The 25447-nt window shown below is 43.4% G+C and overlaps 1 protein-coding gene across 2 annotated transcripts in view; it reads left to right on the top strand.

Annotated features, from left to right (window-relative positions):
- Window positions 1–25447, top strand: part of klhl29 (kelch like family member 29) — a 181892-nt gene that overhangs the window by 39735 nt on the left and 116710 nt on the right. For both annotated transcript variants that reach the window (XM_028397210.1, XM_028397211.1), the window contains exon 3: window positions 22195–22500. In XM_028397210.1, coding sequence (XP_028253011.1) covers window positions 22228–22500 — 273 coding nt within the window. In that variant the 5' untranslated portion in view covers window positions 22195–22227. The remainder of the gene's footprint in view (window positions 1–22194; window positions 22501–25447) is intronic.

A 25447-nucleotide genomic window follows, 5' to 3' on the forward strand; every position in this document is an offset into this window, starting at 1 on the left:
TAAAGTCACTTTAAACCAGAAAGTCCTTGGGACTGAGGGTAATGACCCCCTGGGAAGCTCCACCGAGCACTTCATACCTTCAAGGGCTACAGCTGAATTGGACTTCGCTGTTGTTCCATTCCTCCACCTCCCGTTTTTTTAAAGCCAGTATTAATGCTTGCCATGTGTTTTTGGTGGTGGTTAGCGGTGTTCTGTGTGTGTGTGAGTGATCATTTTTGTCACTCGATGATCCTCTGGGGTCGGTGAAGTAGCAACGCTGAGGTTTGAACTGCCCTTAACACTCCCAGAACCCTTAAAGACCTGTAAAGCTTTTAAAGACCTTTGAAGTGGTTTTCTATGGACAGTTTCTGCACTGCAGGCAGACAGAGGAAAAACTCCTCCTAAAGTTTTCAACCTGATGTGCCAGGTGGTTTGTTACACAGAACCATCTGGAAAGTCCTCATTGAAAAGTGTAAGGAACGTGCAGACACTTAGAAAAAATACTTGGCAGGTGTTTAGATTCAGGAACTTATATTCTGATTAGATTCAGGAACTTCTCTTCTTTAAAGTGCAGTAGAATACTTGGGAACTACCAAATATCTTGAAGCGCTCAAAGCACAAGCGCACCAAGGAGAAGTGTATTAATATAAAATACATGAGGGGAGATGGGTTTTTTAGATTTTAGTGGAAGTTTTTCATCATTAAAACTTGATAGAGAAGAAACAAGACAACAACATTTCGCTATAGTTTATGCATACACAATGGATTCATAAAATGAACCCACCATAGCAGATTGGAATGAGACACATCTGCATTGTAAAGAAGCGATGGTAATTCTCTCATGATCTCAACTGAACTTGCATGGGAGACCCGCACATGCATTTGCTAAGAGTGATCTTTGCCCGAAGCAGCTTCTGGGGGGGGGGGGGGGGGGGGTGGCAGGGGGAGAACAGAGCTAGATGCAAATGAAGACAGGGTGAGCCATTTAATACATGGTAATTAGACTCCTCTGTGGCACTGAGGGTGACCTTTTCAACTGCGTCCATGACTTGTATCTCAGCAGAGTGGAGCCCTTTCAGGAAAACGAGAAAGGTATTAAGTGAAGTCCAGTAAAGTTGATGCCACAACCCAGAGAGAGGAGGGGTGGGAATTATTCATCTTGTCAAACATACACTCTGTCCTTACCTCCTTATTTATTTATTTAGTCATTCACAGCTTTGATAATTGCATTTTGCTCTCAGGGAAAATGTTGCCAATTCAATCTCTCCCCCCCTCTTTGTTTTTTTTTTTGATGGCAGCGAGTTTGTTTAGTGAATACATTAATAAATTTAACATGCACTGCTGATTGTACAGACCCTCTCATCCAAATGCACATTAGTCATTTTGGAGATAAAACCAATTTTAAAGCTGCTGATGCTGATGGATTTGTCTAACAGATAACTTTGTTTGTATCATTTCCTTCCTCAGTTCAAAGTGCTGAATCTGTTATCGTTATTATGTTCCCGAGTGATAGCTGCAGGTACTCTGCGAGCAGTTTATTCCCATTAAAATGACTCATCCAGGTTTTGTGAAGTGTGATGGCCACTCTGACTAACTGATAACCTCATGTGCATTGGAATAAATACTAGTCTTCCCACTTGAGATTCTTAGGTGCTGCACACTCCCACAGAACTATATGACATTAGATCACGGGCATCGTATTTACCGGACCTGAGGATCATTTCTGTTTTTGTTAGCTTAGCTTGAGCCCTTTAGATCTAATTAAGGAGCTGATCTCCTGCTTTTGAGCCTGATAGATTTCTGTACAGTAGCCCAGAAAGGACAAACAAAACACTGGCTGTTCTCAGGTACGCTTACAAGTGGTGGCGGCGGAGGAGTGTTCATTTGTAGTTTTGTAGTTTGCAGCACCACCACTAGGTGTCACCTAATTTCCTTAAAGAAACCCTTTAAAGGTTTTGGTTCCAGGTTATGGTAAAAATTCAAAGACTGATTTTTCACTAAGCATTTGCTTTTATATATATATATATATACGTATGTTGTCACAGGTTTCTTGCCTGCTGGATTATGATATGTGAGCCCAGCAAGCCTGTTCTACTCTGCAGCTAGCAGCTTGCACTTGATGTAGTTCACACTACATATTGCATGAAGCAGACATCAGGATCCTGTTTTTTACCTAAAGCCTGGTCTGCTTTTTTTTAAGGCTTCGGCCACGTTCAGAGTTCAAAAACTTATTTCAAGTCTAGCCCATCCAACATCAGGGAATCATTTGTCTGTAAAACACTTACAGAACGTTTTGAAATGAAAACATGTGCGGCTGTGACTTTGATACTGGCAGAAGAAGAAATAAAATGAGAATGTACTCCTGCAGCAGATTTTTTTTTATGTTCTGTATATACAGTACATCCTACCCTGAACTCCAGAGTGCAGGTTCAAAATAACTGCAGAGGCACACATTCACATTATGTGTATATATGATCAATAGAGAGGAATAAACAGGAGTGAAAATGAGGCATTAATGAGCACAAAAATTGACAATATGGATCATATAAGACACTGAATGTGTGTTTCACTGAGTGGTTTCTTCACATGGTTGAGGGTGATAAGACCTAACACCGGGCCACACCAAGTCATACCTTCACAAAAATGCACACAAACACACACAGGTGAGGGGTCCACAGCTGTGGCCATTTATTATGGTTTGCTGAACACCAATGCTAACTGTGAATCCAAACAGATCAAACCCTCTCAGATACAGTAGCTGCAGTGGCTTAGATGTAGCCATACATGCACACATCTGTGCGTTTATCCTTGTGTGCACACGATGCGTTGCTTGTCGCGTGTTGTCGTATATAGGCGCTCCTCTCTGAAACAATTGTATCCTGTATGGAAGACCGTGGCCATACACGGGCTTCTATTACCACGTCCTTGTGTGTGCATTGGAGTGTGTACGCGTGTGCTTTCATGCGTACATGTGTGTATCCACGCTTTTCTGTGTGCGAGCGTGAGGTGTGGTGTGAGGTCAGTCAGAGTGCAGTGAGGAAAGTGTGTCATCAGGGAGGAGGTACTGTGGTCCCTCCTGACTGGTCCTTTCAACCAAGTGAAACAACAGCACTACTGACAAATAACTGATGCAGAAGCTCTCTCTCATTGACAAACTTCTCCCTGCACACACACAGAGTCACTTTGTCACACCCAGTCACACTGTTTCTCACAGTGTTTTGCACATACTGTAGAGCACACACGCTAGCAGACACATACACACACACACACACACACACACAGAATTGCAGCCACGGCTGTGTGTGCTGGTTTTGCAGACACACATAGTCGAGCGCAGAATTGCTTTGTCACATTAAGTCGCACCGTCTCAGACTGTCTCTCACTCCCTCTCCTGTAGGCAGACAGAAAAGCACACATGCAGATGAAATTCAACAATATTATGCACACACTTCAGACCAAGGATGCACACATGTCCAGAAGGGACGCAAGCGAATGCAAATACACGAACAGCTTAAACGCAAACACACGGCTGGATGTTATTAAGCAGCAATTGTCTGTAACAGTAAGTATGTGCGTTATGAATATATACAAAATGAAACATATTGAAGATGTATTGATTAAAAATGTAATTACAAAATTCATGCTGCTAGAGATATTCATAATGTGATGTGTTTTTAGTTTTAGCTGCTTTTGTCTGTGTTTTGTGTGAAACACTGAAAAGGGTTAGAATTACAACTAAGAACTTATTTATTTTAACGTGTTTAAGAAGTGTTGGGACTAAAAAAATTTCGAAGAATTTATATGTCATCATCTGAAGAATTTCACTGTCTATAGTACATTAGCTGTGTATAGTACATTAATGTTGTCAAAAGCTTAGGAGAATCCAGAAGAATTCTGTGCTCAAAAGTCTCGGTTGAAATCTTCAAATACTGTGACCTTCATGCCTGCAGGCAGCACAGCCTTAAAAACACACAGCGTTCTGCAGCGGAGATACTTTGAGAACAGTTAAAACAAGTTAAAACGATCATACAGAGGAAACAAAATCCAGAATATCTTTTGCCTTCTCTGTTGATGTAGAAAAATCTCTGCTTATTATCAGTCTTATCTTGTCAGTCATGGATGCTGCATCTGCACCTCTGTGACCCTTCAGCTTTCCTATCGCAGGTCTGAAGCAGACATATGTAATAGTATAGGCCGGATGCAGTCTTTTTCTAGGAAGGCTGTTCTTAATCATGCAAGAGAATGGCAAAGCACGTTCTGCAGGCATTACAGCAGCGCGGTCTTGTGCTTGTAGAAGAAGAAGTTTCAAACATTTATACTGTTGGTAAAAGTTGGTTGCAACCCTCCTAAGTATGGCTGGACTGACAGATAAACTTCAGTAGATAGGTTGACTGCTAATGCATACTGTATAAGGCTGCCATGCATCTTACATGACCCGCCTTTGTTCTCTGTAAAATGACTCCTATTTCATGAACACATTTGCTCCCCCCCCCCAGCACACAGGAGGACGCACAACCAACCGATACCCCAAACAGAGCTGCGGACGGAATTTACACAGCACTCGCATACTAGTAGCTGCATGACTGCTGTTGGTTTTGTTTGGTCGTGGTGAATGAGGCAGGCAGTGCACCGTAGTGGTACAAATACAGTAAACACATTTCCAGCCAGGCAGGGAAGTTGTTTGAGTTGGAGAGGCCGTCCCCAGTTGAACTGTCTGACTGAGAGTTTTGGGCCATGGTTCTGACAGACACAGACCCTGGGAGAGGAAGACATGGCGGAGATGTGCATTTTAAAGAGGATGTTGCAGTATTTATTTGTGTCTGTGCACAAGCAAAGACGAGAGAGAAAACATGATATTATATTTGTGAGCTTTTGTTTGTGTGTGTATGTGCATGCAAAGGGGATGCATGTAACTTTCCTGTATAGGTGCATGCTTTCCTGCAGAAGTCTGTAATGGTGTGTGGTTGTTAGGGGTTTCCTTAGGAGTGATAAATAATATACTGTAATGGTATGTCTTGAACAAGCGATTTTACTCTCCTTGGCGCCTTTTAATGGGTTGCCTAAAAAGAAATTGAATTGATTTCCTGGTATAGGCCTCAGAGAGAGGCTACTGTAGCATTATAACATGTTTTTCAGCTCCTGTGTGTGTGTGTGTGTGTGTGGAGAACAAGCAGCGGTAGATTGGGGTAAAAAGTAAGAGTGAGACTTTGCAAAAAAGGTGGAGTTTAGTTTCTCCCCAGCTCTTTAGAGTTTCCCTGGTGAGTTTGCTGGCAGCTTGTTTGCTGGTGTAGAAGAAGAAGGAGGAGCAGCAGCAGCAGTCGGAGGTAGAGATATAGCGATAAGCCCCTTCAGAAGCACACAATAGACGGTATAATGCTGTTGGAATTAACGACTGGCATCCCATCGTTTCTCATCTGATTAAGACCCAGTGACAATCTTCTTGCTACAGTCTCTAGTTGTCACCAGCTATGACTAATGAACTGTGATATCCTGCTCCTCTCTTTCTCCCTCTCCGTATCTCACTCTCTTCTTCACTTCACGCTCTATCGATTATTGAAATACTCTCCGACCCCTCCCATTCTTAACACGCCCTAGCATCTCCCCCCTCACATCCCCCCATCTCTCCCTGCTCTTTTCATTTGCCCGTCTGCCGTGCGCACTCTCCTCCCCGTGCTGTCCTTTATCTTGTACCATTCATTTAGCTAATTTGATATTTGGAGATGATAGGACTCTGAATAGAGGCCCGTGTTTTCACATACATTTGTCTCCATCTCCCGATCTCTCATTTCTCTCTCTCCCTCTCTCTCTCTCTGCACTTTCTCTTCCTCTCTTTTTCAGAGTAGCGATAATGAAATCAGGTTGCAGCCCTTCATCTGTATTAGCGGCATTTGCGGGTCTAAGAGAGCCTAACAGCCTGCTAATTCTCTGCCTCTGATTCGTTAAACTGACAGACATTTGCATAATTTAGCTGCCCGCTTTCTCCTCCTCAAAGGTTGCCTGCAGACGCTTCTGACACTGAATGGAATTGAAAGCTGTCAACATAATAGCTTGTTTGATCAGATTTGAATATTTGTTTAGAGATCAGGATGAGAATTACAGAAATATGCCACTAAAGTGCCATTGATTTCAAAGAAAGTTAAATCTGTCCTTTGACAAGTTAACCTGATTCTTTTCTCGGTTTCTCTCTCGCCTCACCTTCGACGTGTACAGTATTCACACACACGCTTAAAAAAAGGTTCTCAGTGTTGGAGGGAGCAGTTTCTTCTTTCCCTCTGATGCTGACAGATATGAGTGGTGGCATCTCTTTTACCAGTTCTTTTGAGCTGCAGCATCTCAAAGCTCTCAGCGCTTCCAGTGAATAGTGTACACATGTACAGTCACATGCAGCAGCCACATGAGTCTGCAAAAAATAAAATAAAAACACACGCACACACAACCTTCCACTATTCACCGCTCCTGCCTCTCACTGTCTTTGTTTCTCACACAGTGTGCATACAGGTGTTTCATTAACCTTGCTGACAGTGTCTCTTGGTAGCTTCATTATGTTGCATGATTAGCTTTAAACTAGACTGTTGCTTTGAGGGCTCACATACACACCACAGTGCATCTCCTATCCCCCCTCTCCCTGGCCCCCATTGTCAGAGGGCACCTGCAATGTAGTCATGCTTTTCACCATAGATAAGTGGCTGTGTGAGGGAATGAGAAGTTGTGTGTGTGTGTGTGTGTGTGTGAGACCCTACACCCCCTCTGACTCCATGCATTAATAAAGAGATGTGGTGCCAGGTGCCCTCTGTGAGGAGGAAAAAAGACAGTGAGGGGAACCCAGGAGCAGTAGAAGACTAGTAGGAGGGGTCAGTAATGTGGTGTGGCATTTTAGCGGCCTCCTTTTTCCTAATGGTGCTTCGGTCTCGCTGGGATTATCCAGCCGGCACGCTGTGTCACGGTCGGTAAACTGCACCGTGCCGGAGGGAAAGGGCGTGCTGAGGGGGGAGGGGTGGGGGTGTGCAAGGTGGAAGTGTCAGGAGAGAGCGGGAAATGCTCTCAAAAATGCCCGGAGGTATGCAACCTTTATCAAAGTGAAGGGGCCTGAGGGAGAGCATGAAATAGCAGCCCTCTAACCCCGTCGCTCTGTGCTCGGGCTACTGAGAGAGCGATGCATAGAGGGGTGCGAGCTCGGAACCAACGTTGGCTGCATCAATGGAAGCGATTCCAAATGCGTGTACGTCTGATACATCATTATTATAGATGTAATGTCGAATCCTACATAATAATACATTTTCACTGAATGCCTTTACAATTCAAACATTTCCATCCTTTGTCATGTTTTTTAAATTCACTTTTATAGGACAATCAAAAAATGGCGCCAAAGAAAGCACTTTGCCCTACTTGAATGTTCTGGAGGGACTTCTTGAGAAAGTGTTCCACTCTCCTCTGATGAAAAATGTCTGAAGAAATGTATAAAACTGCACTCCCTCCGGAGAGCGGTTTGGCATTTTTGTTTTACTGACGTCCCCGCCAGCCCTGCTTTTACAATACCTGTAAATTATTGCTCTGCTCTGGAGCCTCCCATCGCCACTTCCCCCCCCCCCCCCGCTCTGTCTCATCCCTCTTTGTTTCCTTAACTTTCTTCGTTTATACCCAGCACACAAATCACATCTCTTGTCTTCCAGCAGCCTTAACATTTAGCTCTACAGTACACAACCATACAGCGCAGTGGGTGTATTTTTCGTGCATTAATATTTTTCTACGCCGCCGCTGTCATTGCTCAGGTCTCAGTCCATCCATAGTCGATGAATTCATAGTGCTGCCTGATGTTTTTTCTTTTCTTTTTTTTTTTTATTCGCCTGCCTGCTGTACACAAACACACTCTATCCCCTCCATTTCTGGCTCATCTGCTTTTCCACCGCTCTCAGAGAACCCAGGGCTGACCCTTACAGCATATCAAATTCTACATTTCACAGCTTTTTTTTTTTTTTTTACTCTGGCTGCTGAGTACGGGCAATATTATCCACATATTTATTCCTCTGTGGTTGCAAGCCTCTCTCTGAATTTGCTCTTAACATGCACAGCCGTGTTTGTTGCCACCTGAGGTCAAAAGGCCATAAAACGGTCCCTGTTTGTTTTGCATGTGTTCCATTAATGTCTATACGCCCCCCTTCACTATTTTACGTGAAACGTGCAGTTAATACCATGTGAGTAGCTCGGCTTGTTTTATTTATGAACATGTGCCGAGGGAGACATCCATTATCTTCAGTGGTTACATTGTCCCAGTGTAGGAACTGAGAGGCAAGCGTTATACGGTTTCTACCAGCAGCCCACCTGATTTCAGCTTGTCTATGTAAAAGCGACCCAGAGGCATTGAGGATTACACCATAACCATCGCATTGCTTATATTTCATTTCCATGAAGTATGGAAAAAGCATGATTGAACTGCCTCATATCTTGCACTGGAAATGAAATGGTTGACACAGGCATCATTGACGGGTCCTGTGCTGTCCATGGCACTTCCTCTGATGCCAATCAGAAGATAAACTCTCCCTCATTTGAGGCTGATAAAACGGGAACAAAGTGGTTAACCTGGCCGTGTGTCAAGGGTTTGTCACAGGCTACGACTTAACACCCAGACACAGATCATTAGGTGCTCGTCATTAAAATGTGTGGTGTGAAATCTGCAGCAGTGTAAAAATGTCTCTTAAGGAAAAGAAGCAGAGCGAGGGAGCGAGCGAGACACCTCGTCCGCTTCAGTGGTAATGTGTAGCTCTTTGTGGTCAACTAATTAAGATTAAATTGAGTGAACTGATGGTAGCAGGATTTATGCTACATGTGGTTTGGCCTGTCAACACCACTGTCAGCTGAGCAATGTGAATGTAAGAACACAACAGAGATCAGCTTTAGTCTCACAGGATGGCTCATCAGCTGCTTTAACTGTTGTCAGACACAGATTTCAGCTTCTACATTAAATACAGGCAGCAATACAGGGCAGGACTCGAATGCAGTCATCTCCAGCCTAACCAGTGTCTGGTCTGACTGCAGAGATCCTGCTATGAGATTGCAGGTTAACTGTCATGGTTTACTGGGACGGCTATTGGAACTGAGTTACAATTAGTATTATTAATTCCACCTTTACGATGCCTGCTGTGACAAAATTAAATTGTCAGTAATGCCGTGTTATTGATGTACAAGAGACGACCCAAAGAAGAGCACAGTTCAGATCAAGTGTATCAAGTGTAGAACAGAAGCACGTGTCTCATTATGGTTACAAATAAATTGGGTTTAGCACTAAATACACAACAAAATCATAAACCTCCATCAGCGATATATTCCTTTTGCTTCCCTCCAATAAAAGAAGTTTAGTATTTAGTAACTTTTCATGATGCTGGAAGTGCCTTATAAGGTAACCCTCCCTGCAAACACACAAAATCTGTAATTGCTCCGTTCCCTGCAGGCGTGTGCTTTAGAGTGTAGCCGCTGTAAAACATTCAGAAAATAACTTTTATTTCTCTGATTCACTGCTTTATTAGCTCTAACACCACCGACGTTCTGCATATATACTCACGGTCTGATGTTCTCTGGGATAACCTTATTACATGTGTCCTTTTGACACCTGTGTGAGGGCCATGTTTATTACCATATGTAGAGAATGTTTGATATTTTCTCACTTGAATGATAAGTGTAATAGTTAGGCATTAGGACAAAAATGGCTGTCCAGTGGTAATCACAGCTGCTGTTGTGCTGGTATTTTAAGCTGGTAGCTAAGTTGATGGTAACCAGCCCTTCTCATTACTTTGTACAGACTGAGGAACTGTAGCCACAGCTTAGGGGTTGAATTTCAGACCTTTCACCTTACAGTTAGCAGGCTTAACATTTTATGTGTAAAACCTCTGTGTTTTTTTACAAACTGCTTTCAGGCTTTTGTTGATACATGAGCAGTTCTGAAGTGTTTAATATGATTATTAGGAAAAGAATGCTCAACCTTACCCAGACCCTGCTGTGAGTCTGTGTACACTTTGACAGTTGTACAGTTGTGCATCCATGCCATATGTCACTGGGTCTCATCACGGCCCAGTTGGGCACTTTCATTTAGCTCATACATTTATCTCCATTTGCCCATCCATTAATCTCCCTTTACTGTAACCCATCCAGCTACTGGCTAGCCAAAGCAGATGAGACGCCCCATTACTTATTTAGCACCACTTTAAAGGCGACCCAAGTCAATCGAGAAGCCGCTCTCGTTTACGGTAACAACATTTGCTGAGCGTTCTCAAACACAGCGGGCAAAGACATGAGATTGAGCATGATTGAATCAAGTCAATAAAAAAAACCATAGTGGATGATGTGCCCTGCGGTCAGATAGTTAAGTGAAGGTCAACCTGCCAGGGCATTTTGTAATCTGGTGACTCTCTGGACAGTGACAGGCAGATGGATTCGTAAGGCTAGGGTGGAAAAGTTGCCGGCCCTCAATATCCTCCTAAATCGATGCGACCAGAAGAGGAGAGTGATAGTTTTGCCCCCTGTAATGAAATTTTTTTTTTGACCCTCTCATATTATAGTAAATCCTTGTTCTGCGGATAGCACGTTTTGATGCATTGAGAGCTCATGTGAAAGGACATGCGATAGAGGGGAGAGGGGGGTGGGGTTGGGTTGGAGGTGGAGGTGGGGGGAAATAGGCGACAGATTCTCCAACCAGCTAAAGCTGTTCTCTTTATGTGTGTGTGTGTGCTTGTGGGGGATCAGCCTGCGTGGAGACTTTACCCAACCTAATCATGATTCCCCTCCTTTATCTGAGTGCAGACCGACTGTCCAGGCCTATACATCACAGCCCCTCCAATACACACACACAAGCATCCGTGGCCTCCCCCACCGTCTGCCTCCTCTCTCCTCTTCTTCCATGCTATATATTGCTGTGTATCACCCACTGACACTCTGGCAACATATTAAAAAGAGGGATAGTGGCTGCTCTCTGTTATTGCCAGGAAAGTGATTTACCATGGGGCCACATTCCCACCATATTGATTAAAGAACATGTGTGTGTTCAAAGAATATGTGTGTGTGTTGTTGCACCTTTTCTCCATCTCTCCGTGTTTTCTCATTTTCCCTCTCTGTCATTGCCTGTTCTCCTCCTTTGCTTCTCCTTCTCTCCTCCTGTTATCTCTCACTTCACTTCCGCTATCTCTGATGTTGCCCAACAAACCTCCACCACTCCACCACTCCCCCGTGTCTCTCCACCTCGCTCTCTTTCGTCTCTCTCTCTCTCTCTCTCTCTCTCTCTCTCTTATCCATGTTGGCCAGGACTCATGTGGCTGATTGTGTGTGAGAGTACAGCTGAGACATGGGGAAGGATGGGAGTGAGGGAACAGTGGAGTGAAAAAAAGTGAAAGGGACAAAGAGAGGGCAAAAAAAGGGGGAAACACTAAACCCTTTTCCCCACTCAAATGTTGCTGCTACATTTTTCATTCATTCATTCACTCAACAGCATGAGTAAAATTCTTTAGTGGTTTCACCACACATTGTTTTTCAAGATGCTGCAGGAGAACTTGGAAATATGGCTACAAACGCGCCCTCCGGTATCCGAGTATGATGAGTTTTACAGATTTCTGAGCTCACATTTAGAGCTGTATCCTGGCAGCTCCCTGTTAAAAAGTGTGTGTGTGTGATGTCCGACGGATCAGAGCAGGAAATTGGCTCACAGCGTGTCATTTGGTGAAGATTATTTGCCGTCTTTCTTGGCTGTATATCGCTGTCAACTGTTTCGTTGACATTATTGCACATGAAAAGTAAAGCTCTGTGGATCACAGTATAGTAACAGGTGGAATAATCTAAAGTTCTCCGAGTTATACACGTTTGACACTTCAATATGTTGTGCCAACATTATAGCTGGTGATAATTGGCAAATATTATTGTACTAATGTGCTTAACTCATTTCATGAACAATGACTTTATCTGCACATTGGTATCCAGGTTTTATTCTTTTTTGATCATTTCCAGCATGATGTTGTTTACATTAAACCTGAAAAATATATGATCCAAATATATAATAATATGCCACTATGTTCTTTATCATAATTTTTACATTTAGTGTATACGGTCTTATTTGGGTTTCTGCAGCCAACCAAAGCTGTTTACATGCACTGGGGTTCTGTAAAAGCCTGATTAGCCTCAGGTAACTCATGCCTAAACACACCCACAGTGAGCATTATACCTGCCCACAATCCGCATAACTGTCAGCATGTTAGTGTTTAACTCAAAGCACCACTGTGCATAAGAAGAACCTCACTGTGCTGCTATCGTGCTTGCAGACTTTAAGATTGTCATCTGTACTTCCTAATGTGGCGATCGGACATTCACACTTGCTTAAGGCCACAATTGTCCAACTGTGCAGAAGTGAAAGAGGAGCCAGGAACAATCTCTCTCTGTTCGTCTTCCTTTTGTTGCATTTGCTACTTTTACCATTTGTGGCACTCTTTATGTGTAGAACTCTTCGCAACACCATCGATGTCTCACTGGAGAAGTGTCTGAAAATGTGTGCTGCTATCCTCAAGTTTTTCCTCTCCCTCCGTTCACATCTCCACCACGGCCAACTATTCAGACAGAATCACTATAAGCTTGTTTTATTTCCAACTTTGTTGGACAGAACTTCCTAAAACCCTGCTTTTAGCCCTGGTGCTGTTAATAAATGATGTTAATGATCAGCTGCAATGTCTTCATCAATTTATTTACTGCCCATTGACTACTCAGTAAACTGTTGGATGTCCTTTTACATAACTTATTGTGAATTCTGCCTCATGTTTTTCTCTGTCTGTCTCCTTTTGTCACATTTGTGGTCCAGTCAAATAGTTCATAAATGTCATTTCATCCACAGTGGATTGCATGAAGTTTCCATTCTGTTCACTAGATCTGCGTCTGACCTCCGTCCAACCCAGGTGGGAGGAGGGTCGTGGCTTCATGTCAGATGACGCACACGGACCTGTTTAGATTATATTTGCTGTCAGTGTGACGGGGTTGTAAAAACTGTACCGAGACGGAACACATTCCGAAAGTCTCCCACAGTTTAGTGTTCACCTTGCTCTCTTCATCTTTATCTCCTTTTTCCCCCCTTTCTGGACATTTCAGTGGCCCTTCTATTTGTTCATTCCACTTGCCTAGGCTGTCTCCTAGGCCATTAATCTATACTGCTCCGACCGCTCCTCTGGGCCAGACCAGGCTGTGGCGCCACTCACTGTGCGCTCTGAAAGGCCACTGTGTTCATACAGATATGAAGTGACGGACAGAGACAGAGAATGGCTTTTAAAGAAAGCACCTAGAGACATGAGATAAGTGGGGAGAAAGAGAAACATACGAGGAGAAACCAAAATACTCGTGCCCCTTCTTCACTTTTCATGTCATCTTAGACAGAAGTGGAAAAACCATGTATTTGAGAGGGTGAGATAATGTTGCCCCTGAACAACTTGTGCTGAGGTTGCAGTGGCGTCTGCCCTTTTAAGAAAAGGTTGAGATTTGAGGAGATTAATATGCCATTGGAACACGCTGTGGGATTTCTGGTTCTCTTGGACAGGCAGCAGCCGTCAGCGGTGATCTGGGACTGAAGCAGATGGCCTGGCTTAATCAGGGAGGGACAGAGGGAGAGAGAGAGTGCTGTCCTGGGTGTGCATTTGTATGTACCTGATCTAATGTTCATGTGACCTAGAAAAAAGAGAATGTTTACGATGTACGTGTATGTGTTTAAGACATACCGCCAACTTGGCGGTAAAGCCTGCCTGGCTCTAAGCTCTGTCATTAACCATCATAAATAGTATTAGAGCTGACTGTGTTGGGAATTGGGAGCTCGGCACATCTGAACTGTGTTTTTTTTTCCTTTAATGTAATTGACTCACTAAGAAGGAAACATAAGCATTTGATTTATTAGATATATCCTTGTACTGTTCCATTTTGACTTAAATATATAAAAGTCCCTGTTTATCTGGCGAGGTAAGCAACTCTCTAATCTAAAAGGACCTGTGAACAGTATTCGCTGCATGTAGTCACATTTTTAGTGAAGTGAGCACATCCTTTTAAATGCCAGCACTCAGAGGAAAAAAAAACTTAACAGACAATAACTTTGAGATCTAATTTATGCTTAATTTTATGCATGATATCTTTCGTTAATTTCCATTTTGAAGGTTGATGTTTACGCAGCTAACGCTGCGGAGTTCAACATGTTCTCACCAGGGAGATGAACGGTGCAGCCAGGTTGTTATTGTTGTCTGAGGGGAAACCAGGCAGCTTAGGCTTGAATTTCCTAAAAGAAATGGTGTTAAACATGGTCAAGCAAGAGAGGATGTCATGGTGGAGACTGTTGGTTGGGAAGTTAGAGAACAGTATATCTTGCTCAGTGGCTCGTTGACAGTACTTGTTGAAGGCAGTGCGGCTTAGTTGTTCATTTTCTGTTTCTACAGACAGTCTGCAGATTCAAACCAGTGAGCTTTCCAGTCATAAGCGAGCTTTCTTTACCACTGTCCCTGCATGTCACAGAGTTTTAACAAGGGAAATGTCAGCTGCAGTTTTGTCAGTTTCTTCTCGCCTCCTTCTGAATGCGGACTTAACAAGAACATTTTAATGAAGGAAATTTAATTTCTACTCCAGCCAGAACAGACAGCTGATGTCATGTTTATATTGCCTTAACATGCATGCTCAAACAATCTTTTATTTTGAAATGCTGTTTAGGCTCTGGATGGAAATTCTCTCCTCACTGTTGTTGGTCTGGTGGGTCAACCACCAGGAGTGGAGCCTCTGTAGCAGGTAGGGGTTAAACATCTTGCTCAAGAGAACGCTGGGTGTACATGAGGAGGATCAGACCTGAAGCTGTCTGCTCTAAAGATGACCCCTGTAACCGCTTAGCCGTACTAAAGTCAATAATGTGCGCTTGTGTAAGCAAGAAATATGTAGAGCCTTTGTTGCTTCGTGGGGTGCAGGGGTGGGGGTGCAGGGTGGTGGTGGTGGCGTGTTTGGGGGTGGGGGGGTGGATGGACAGCGCGATGGCGGGGTAGAGGGAGAGGTCAAGATACACTTCAGCCCTGGAGCATCTCTATGGTAATGACGGAAAGAACAAAATCGAAAAACGCAGGGCATCTCCATGGCGACAGAAGTGATGTCATGATCTTTGCTGCCAGCAAACTCTCAGTAGCTGAGGATGAAACCGCTCATCCACACAGGCAGTCGGCTAGCAAACTTCTCTGTTGTAAATCACTGTCAGTGTAGCCACTCCTCCACATTGTCTCCTATCTCTTGCTCTCGTTTAATTCTCTTGGTCTCTTTTTTTCACTCTCTCATTGCTGCTCTGCCTCTCTTATTGATGTCTATATCTCTTGATCTCTCCTCCTTGGCCGTGCACTCTAAGCTGGTGGTGTTGAAAGAGATGGATGCTCACTGCCCTCAGTAATCTCCGCAGCAACCATTTAGATAATTAAGTCACTATTCTTTCACTTGCCTCCCATCCTGCTACACAGCTGACACAGTCATTCCAATAATGCAGCAGCCTATAGGATATGTCAGTTTTTTTTTATTCCAACTACTCTCTCTCTCTCTCTCTCTCTCTGTGTGTGTGTGGCCATGTGTGGCATCAGCAGTGAGAGCTGTTTGTTTTGATGCCGTTGTTGGTTTTTGTTTAGAGAACAGAGAAACACGCAAAAGGATGCAGCAGGGAGAGAGAAAAGGCGACATCTGCCATGGGCCACAGAGAATACACACACACACACACACACACATAAATACAAGCACAAAGACGCAAAGACACTGCGTGATTGGCGTCTGGAAATCCACTGCTCCCGCACCCCTGTGGAAAAAAAGCATGTAGAAAGGGGCTGGATGGGAAAGTGCGTATACTCGCCTCAGGGTTTTTTCTCCAGCTTCGTGTCTTGCCGTTGTGATAATGTGGTGTTTTGTTGAAAGTCGGTGTTTTAATTAACTTCAGCAGCAGCGTGCAGTGGTGGAGGTAGCGGTTTTTTCTCTCTGTTCCCAAGGCTAATCACATGCCTGGGATACTGACAGCCAAACACTGGCAGGGTGTTACTAACTCGGTCATTGCAATATTTCATAACGCCGTGGTCATTCCTGTCTGGCATGGGTGCCAGTGTGAGCTGACATTTTCTGGACAGAAAAATGACTGTTGGCCCATGCTGTTTTCATCATGCAAAAGTAAAAACCAGACCCAGTGTGTTCAAACCCAAGTAAACAAGCAGCTTGGAAACCCTTGCATCATGTCATATTCCCCCCTACATACACAAACACACACAAACACACACACACACACACACATACACACACATGTAGTACAAACACAGCTGCCTTTTTTTCTAGATTGGAAGAAAGTTTTACTTTTTAATTGTCAGTTGTACTGATGTACACTGAAGGGGGGAATTTGCAGTGGCGCACATATGTATGTAACTTAATCCTCTTTGAATGATTTGGCCTTTTGGTTTATCAATGAATATATGATAAGGAAGTGGCGGTGAGGCGGTGTGTGTGTGTGTCAGCCACCAGTGTTTCATCCATCGGGGTGTCAGATTAATGTCTAAAATGCCATCTTTCACCATCATCTCTGGAAATCCTAACAGGCAGGTGAGATAAGGTATTGTATTTACAGATGAGCCTGAGGTATGTTGAAATGCTTCCCAGCTCTTTACGTCTTCTGTGTATTCTCTGATCTGCAGAAAGCTGAAGCCAATTTCACTCTACTTTTAGGAGGTGCTACATTTTTTATGATCCACTGTTGACTTGTGTGGTGTATGAATAATAGTGAAGTACTAATTTCAACTCAAACCTCTGGGATTAATTCAACCTGCTTCTTCCAGGAATCAGACCCAACAATAGGTTTATTGGTTTCCATGCCAGCAGGTAGCTGCAGTCATCTTTGCTGTTTCTTGTGCCTGTAGATGGCCCCTTTCCCCCTTCCTCTCTGCAACAACTGGCTACTTGCTTTCACACATTGTTTTTGAGCTCATAAGATTTAAGACACAGAATTTCATTTTTCCTTTCCTGTGTTTGTCTTTTCCTCTTGCTTCTGCTCTGTTGGTGTTTTTCTTTTTTTATTTGTTCTTCTTCTGGAACATCAATTAGGATTCTCCTCTATCACATCCTGAAGAGCGAAAGCTAAAAATACCCAGGAAGTCTTATTTCTTGTCTGACAGTTCACTTTGCTTGAATCAGTACTTTCAGGGGAAAAGAAAGCTGAAAACAAAAATCTCCAAGTTAATGAGTATAAGTATTTACTCTGTGCCATACAGTTGAGAAGGTTGCAGGGACATATGCATGCACCATTTAAATTGAGACAGCGTCTTCATCATCTGGTGTGTTTTACGGACTCTTGCTGAGACAGAGAATTTTAAAGGCCTGAGACTGTGGCTGGCTTTGCTCCGGGCTATTCCTGTACCAAACAGTCTCTCCCATTATTTAAATATCACGGTGAATACCTCTGTTGTCCTGGAGGAACTGTCAGCACATTTACCGGTGAGCTCCTGTCAGCGTATACTGGTGTGTGACAGTTATTGTGTGTGTGTGTGTGGGTGTGGTTGTCTCCCAGCGGGTCGCTCATTTACAACAATATCTTGTCCTCATAAAGTTACAGCATACTTCCATTCCCCGACTCTCATTTGTACCATCCAGACTCACTGATGGATGAATTGATCATTAGCACAGTGTAGCAGGTGGCTGTTTGTGTGTGTGTGTGTGTGTGTGTGTGTGAGCATGGTGAAAGCTGGGCTGTCACTGGGTCAATAGAAGTAAACACTACTACAGATTGGAAATAGAGCCCCTCCTCTTGGGGAGTATCTATAGCAGGAGGAATGGCTGGGGGTATTAAACGCAGGGCTGAATGTGCCAGCAAAGCAAACATCACACCCCAGAACAGAAGTATGACACACAACCTGCCGCCCTCCACCCTGATCCCATCCCTTAACACCCTCCTCTCTATTTCAGGCTGCTTACACACATTTACCTCTTGTTGTATGGGATTTGCTCACACTGTCTAGCTGTCTCTCCATCGCTGCCACTTTCTGTCCATCTGTTACGCCCCTTCTTTCCTCGCGTCTATCTGGAGCTCCCTGCGTATTCCCACATGGCTTTGTTAACGCAACTCTTGTCACACACCCAACATGCTGCATGCCGCCATAGAGCGACAGATGCTGTTCTAAAGGGGTGTGTGTGTGTGTGTCTCACATTCCGCGACAACTTTTTACTTTGGGTAATCACTCCTGATTTTCACATAGACGTGCAGAGTATCTCCATGGTGATCGCACCGAGGTCACAGTGATGACGGCAACAGTTGGCCTTGCACACACGCAGATACTTGTACTTGTTTGGCCCTACACAGTAAATAAATCAATGCAGCCTTCTAGTCTTTTTTTGTCTTAAACACGAAATATCTTTCATGCTGTTGCGTTCTGTGGTGCAATGTGACGCATCCGCTGGGTTAGTGTTTGAAACAAAAACCCAGCCACCAACAACAGCCTCCACTACAGCTCACTGCTTTCAACTCATGATGTGACTGACAACACAATGGAGATGCCAGTCACTCAGCTCATTAGGTTTGATTGCTGACATAGTATTTCTCGACTCGTGTGCTTATGTTGGAAACCAGAGCCTTTTGTTACTGTTTGGGCTTCTAGAGGATTAGCAATCATAATCATTTGTTTAGATTTTCATCTCTTGCGGAAGCATTCTCAGTCATCAGCTGTTATTTTAAGACCAAGCCTGAGTCGGAAAATAGCATTTGGCGTGGGAAACTCGTGATACCTTCAGGTGAGATTATTAACATGCTGACAGGATCGCGGGAGCTGAAGAGCCTCATTAATTGCTGCAGGGTATGACTGAAATGCTGTCATTATTCCCCACAAAATTGAAAAAAGCCTTTCAGATTGACTGAACATGTGAGCCTCGCAGCAAAGGTTATCATCTCCCCTCTGAAAGACCATTGTCTTGTCCTGGCCTGTCATTGGATGTGAAAGGAAATTGGCAAATCTTCATTGGCACCGTCTCCCTAGAGCAGTGCAGCGCAGAGCAAAGTGTCATTGGAGATGTGATGTATTTAAGTGTTTATCTGGTGTGGCAGAGTCCACAGGTGTGTCTGGTGTTGCTTTCCATGGGCACCTCTGAGAGCGAGATTTCTTTTATCACCTTCTCATACTAACCCCCTACCAACACACACAGAGCACACACTCTCAGCCTCAAGGTGATGCGAGCTGGCACACATGCGCACACACACACAAGACTTTAGAGGAGTTGCAGAAACGTAGCTGTGGAGGGAATTTAAGTCTCTGTAATTAGTAGCTGAAATCCTTCTGTTCACCAAGGACCATAAATGTAGAGGGATTTGTCTCGGTGACACTCCTTCTGTAGGGATCAGTTGCCAGCCTCCAGTTACACAGTACATACTGACACGCATAGTGCAAGGATGACAGGAATTCACTAGAAGGATTGTGCACATATTGAAATGTAGAGCCAAGATTCTGAAAATGCCACATAAGTGAGTGATAGAATTTAAAGTATGGTAATGTGAGAACGCTCCCTCTACACAAAAACAACCACATTTGTCATTTGTATAAGGTACTTAAAGCAGCCTGGGGTCTATAGTCAGAGAGAAAGAAGAGGGAAAATGGTGTTATTTGGTCAGAAGATACAGGACCATTCTAAAACCTATATTTTCAATAATTACTGTAAATTGAACAAAAGGTGATGAGAGGTTTTATGATAATTATGTCTTATCGAAACACTCAAAAGTTTGCTGCAACCATTTATTAGCAACCATTTCCAAACTTTTTAACACATCCATGTTAAAAGTGCATCATGGCATCACAATAACAGGCGGAATAAAAGCAAAACCCCAATGCATTTTAATGCATTTTGATTGCTTAATCATATATTGAAATAAGTATTTTCTGTCACAAAATGACTGTTTTGCATGTTGATGCATCGGATTATTAAATTAATGCGTAACTTCTGTTAGCATGGTTAGCACCATTGGTGTGTACCATTGGATACACTGTGATACACTAAAGCTGCTTTTTACATAGAAAGGTGAATGAAAGATGTTTTACACAAAGACAGTGACTGATAGTGACTCAACCTGCACCCTAATACAAACGCTAATTTCCATCCAGTGACCCTGACCCTGAATAAATGTAATTTAGAAGTGACCAATCAGAGCAGACTGGGCTTTACGGAAATAAAAGTGCATTTCATTAGTCACTCAGTGAGTAATCCTGTCCCTGCTCACTGTTTTTTTAAACAAGACAGAAAAGGAAAGGAGGAGCTTTCTAGTGCAAATGTACTTTTTTCCACCTCCTCCCTGCGCTGTGTGTGTGCAGTACTGCCTTGCTGAAGGTTATCCCACAAAGCTGTCTTGCATGAGCACATGCAAACTTACTTCAGTCCCTTTTCTGCATAATGAAATGGATGGATTTGTTCTCTAGTGCACCTGTGTGCTTAGAGGTTTACTTAAAGACAAAACAGCAGCCATTTTTTTCAGTAACTCTTTGTCTAGACTAGAAATAAAGCACCAATGGCAAGTCTCCACTTCACATCTGACAAGGGTTGATAAAATAAATTGTACAGAATTGTGAAAGCAAATGCACTCTGGCCTCAATTCTGACTTCTGTGAAGATAATGTCCCATTTCTTATTTTTTCTTTCCCTCGTTTAATAGGGGTGTTTTTTTTCCTTTCTTACTGCTGCCCTCTTATTCTAGATGAGGTGTGGAGCTCTGGTGATAAGAGCATATTACCTGGCTCTAACTCTGCCATTGTTCCACTGGCCTGGCGCCTTGTTACTGTCTCTGTACATATTTTTTAGAGATAATGTAAGCTTATTCTATTGGAAAATTTGAGGTTATTAAAAGAGGAGAAAGGTTATTGCTGAGCGAGTGGGAAGAGCGTGAGAGAGTTTTGCCTCAGCTTTTTAGTTGCTCAGGCTTGCTGTGTTTGCACATGACCCACAGAGGAAGACATGAATCGAAGCTTGAGAGAGTGAATAAAATACATGATGAAAAAGAGTGTGAGCTAGCACAAAAGAGGCGGACACCAAAGATAAAAAAAGAAGAGTAAATAAATGGACAGACACAGCAGTTACAGTAGGACCAGTGCTCCCACCACAGGCTGTGTGCTGTATCGCCTTCATCAAAGCTTTCATTTACAACACTCTAACTTGTTTGTTCTCATTAGAGTCTGAAGAAGTAAAAAAAAGCCTTGCATGTAGTCATTCAGTAGATTTTACACACAGAGCTACACCATTTCAAGGAGTTTCTTCCTCTGTGAGGCAAAGAAGCAGCGTGACAGACCCCAGTGTGCAGAATAAAGAGTTATCATCTGCTGTCATTCTATCCTCACAGACCAGGGGATTTTGCATGGGGCTCGCTGAACCTGGTTTTGAGGTTGTTATTTATTTATTTAATCTGTTATCAAGGGCTTGGAAAGCATAACGTGCCTTTGGTGAGGAGGAGGAGTACAATACCTTACAAACCCCACGGTGATGGATTTCACTACTCAGATCCTGTACCACTTTGATTTATGATATAATATAAGAGTGATACGCTTGCTCGTGCTGCACAATAGCGCCATGCTCCGTTCTGATGTAATTCCAGCTCACTGTCACCTCTCAGACTATCACAGCCTGCTGTGCTTGAAAAGGGGAGAACCCTCAAATGCACTTCAAGGGCAATCTGATTGAATTAACCAGCCATTAGCTGTATGAGATGAGCTGTAATTGCAGGGGTATTTATCTATTCAGATGAATGAGTTTTGACCGCAAGGTCATGTTACTGCTGCGCTGCCCTCAGGACAAGTTGACTGAGTGTCTACCTGTTTGCGTCTGGCTCGGCCATATTGTTTTAGCCCTTTTGTCGTTGAACCTAGATGCTTCACATAACACATTTTACTCCTTATGGTGTTTGGCACTGATGGTGTTTTTTTTATAGACCTCCTCAGCAGTGCTCATTTCTCTCCCTCTTGTCGCAGCCCTCGTTAATGACTGGGAGAATAGGAATTAGAGGCAACAAATGAGCCGCAGTGTGTTCACGTCAGTCAGGTGCTGTGGGAGCAGATGCTGTGAGCGTTGACACCATCATGTCAGCTTGTTCTCTCCTTAATTCAATTCCAATGTCTCACCTTTTTATTTCTAAGAAACATTATTTCTCGCTTACATCACCAGAATGTTTTAACCTGCAACTTTTTCCTTTCCCTTTTCTTTTTAGGCCAACCCCTGTTGTTCCCTCTGAGAGGAAGTGATGTCACGCCACCACCACCGCTTTGAGAGGGACTACCGGGGACCCTGGGAGCGGAGAGACATCCGTCCTTCTGGCCTCCATAATGGAGGAGCCAATCATAGCTGTGCCTCTGCCGTTGTCAATGGCAACAACCGTCCGGGGCTTCTTCCCCTACCAGTCATCCCCTCCCTCCTCCCCACCCCAGTTACAGTTGCCGTGACAACATCAAGCGGCGACATAGCGGTCAAGCGAGGCATCACGGCAGCAGGATCGGTGGCTCCGGCATCAGCCAAGGTAAGAGCCTTGTCCAAATGGATGCTGAGACACCTGCTTCCCTCTGTTAAGTTGCTCTCTGGCCTTTTTCTCTCACTGTGTCTACTTTTTTTTTTTTGATGACTCCCCAACAGGATATAATATCTAACTTTCTCCACGCTTTTGAGCAGCTTTCTTCCGTGTCTGTGTGTCTTCCACTTCTCCCCTCCCACTTTCTCCAAAAGATTTCTGCTCTGGCATGCCTGACTTCATGCCTCAGCTGCCTCACTTTTCTCTCTTCCTGTCTCTCTGTGCTGCCTCCTCCTCCACTCTCTCCACCTTTATCCCTCACTCCAGTTTTGCTGCTCTCTCTGCACTTTGTGTCCAATGTCACATTCTTGCCAAACCATTTTCCTTCCATCTTCATTTTCTTTGTGTGCCAAATGGCAGGCTCGTCCTACCTTTTGCCTCCTCGGTAATTTTCTCCTTTCATTATGTAAATGACCTCTGATAGTGGTTCAGATGGGTGCTGCTGTCAGAAGTGATGGTTAGAGATAGTAATTTTCTAAACAAGCCAAGAAAAGAGACAATATTAGAGATGAAAATAAGTCTCCCTTACCTACACTGCCAGTGACCATGGTATTTAATCTGAAATGGGTTATAAGGCTATTTTAATAAGGCCTCAAGTGAGGTGTATACTTTCCTTATTTGATTTTGTGTTTCATTTGTGCTTGGACTGAACTGCAGCTTGGCAGTGTCTGAGTGTTATAGCTGAGAGCCGCACAGTTTGTGTTCCCTACCCCCTCGTCCTGGGATTTGTGAGCTGGCTGTCAGCAGCATGTGAAGAGAAGGGGGCCTTTACCAAAAAAAGAAGTTAGACATTTCAGCCTCTCCCCTGCCTCTGCTTCCATGGATACCATTCATCTTCTTTCTCATCACTATCAGATCATTTGCTTTAATCTGAGCAGCAGCAGGAAGATTCTCTGGCACTTTCTCACTCTCTTCCTCATGGTGGGGTGTACTGTGCACTGTAGAAGAGCAGAGGTAAACAATGCTCTGGTAATTTAGCCCATAAGCGCACATCATTAGATTCCCTGCTAAATGCACTGACCACAGACACAGTAAATCTGCTCTGGCACCGAGGCGGCTCCCCCTTCCTTTTGTGCGGCTGAATAATTACATACATTCAGACAAAGTCCCGCCAACTCCTACCATGGCCGCCGTCATCATTCAATGGCTGCCAGAGCAATTAGGTGCTTTGCTTGTATGGAAGTATATGTGTGTGCAGCGAATATATGGAGATCATTCCCAAGATGCCACTCTCTTACCTTTTATTCAGGGAATTACCTACTTTATCTCGCCTCTGACAGTCCTTTTGTTGCAAAGTAAAGAAAGACCTGGACTGTTCAAAAAAAGGGAAATGCAAAGTCTGAGCTGTGCTTTAACACACACAGGCGTTGTGTACTGGCCAACTCCATAGGAGCCTGTTTCTCTATCTTCTTTCTGGCTGTGTGCTGTCCTCACACGCTCTCTGTCTCTCTCTTTCTGTCATCTTCGATCAAAGCTGTTGGTGGTCACAAAGAGTCTGATGGACGGATGCAGCTCTCTCTCTCTCCCCCTCTCCCTCTCCATGGTCCCTGTGTCTCAGCTCTGTCCATGGCTACACTAAAAAGCTGACAGACCGTATTGATTTCCACTGTTTGGAGACTCTCTTTTCATAAACAAGGCAGCCCAACTGGAGACAGAGTCCAATACAGAAGTGTGTGTGTGTGTGCGTGGGTGTGAAAGTAATACTTCTCCACATAGCTCCATAGATGGAGTAATCATCCAGGTCAGAACAGCTATTATTGTTTTTGTCATATGTTCTAAATTACTTTCTTCATATAGTTGTTTCGGTTTTAACGATCAACGGTTTTAACATGTCAGGTTGACGGTACCATGTATGTCCGTTTTGCATGTGTGGATGTGTGTAGGATAGGAGTAAAAAACTGGCGGTATCATCCATCTTGATGCAAAGTTAACCACAAAAAACTGTGAACTATAGTTACTTTAGAGCGACTCTCAATTATGCATTTTTAATGCTCTAAGTGTATCTTGAGACTGTTGCCACTGGTGCATAGACACTTCATGTAAGGGCTATACTTATGCCTATTAATTATGCATTGCAGAAAGTACAGCATGTGTCTACCTTATGTATTAAAATTCACCAATTTTTATATATCGCAACAAAACAAGCTGTATTTTCTTTCAGTTGGTAATATTAAGCAGCAATAGCATGTTACAAGGATTAGCCTTAATAGCTGGGCAGACACTGTGCAGTCTTTGTTAATCTTATAGAGCGTGCTCACTCAGACTTTACATGCAACTTCCTACTAGCCACGTTCCATCCATTGAAGAGTATAAACGATGGCCTTGTCCTTATAGTGTTGAAAAAACACACACTGAAACACTTTTTAATAACAATGCATTTTCCCATGATGCATTTCAAGGTAATAATTACAATGCATTTTTAATTAAAATATAAATGTTTACACCACAGTGACAGTTCCAAACAGTGATCCACAAAAAAAAATATTCACGTCAAGCAGAAGAGATTTAGTAAAAAAAAAAAAACAAACTCTGCTGTGTTAGTGAGGATTTTGTAGGGTTTATTCAGTACATGGTATAAAGCTGGATTTTTATTTTAATCTACTAACACATTACCCAGAAAGTGTCTTCCCACCGATAGCCCATTGAAACATGTGGATTTTCCTAGCATGGACTAATCCCTTAATATGAAAGTTTTAATCCACCCTCCCTTGATATTTAGTGGTAGTGGACTTTCTTTACCACTTCTTATAACACAAATGCCGCAGTCACAGCAGATATTAAAAAAAAACTGATATATTGATCTAAAGAGTGCCATGAACTAACTCCACGGTCTGCTTGGAGGGTTTTGTTGATTCTCCACATTACTGAGTGCCATTTTGAGTTATTCTGTTTACATCTC

The sequence above is a fragment of the Parambassis ranga genome, chromosome 24 (genome assembly GCF_900634625.1).
Source record: "Parambassis ranga chromosome 24, fParRan2.1, whole genome shotgun sequence".
In the NCBI taxonomy this organism is placed as follows: domain Eukaryota; kingdom Metazoa; phylum Chordata; class Actinopteri; family Ambassidae; genus Parambassis; species Parambassis ranga.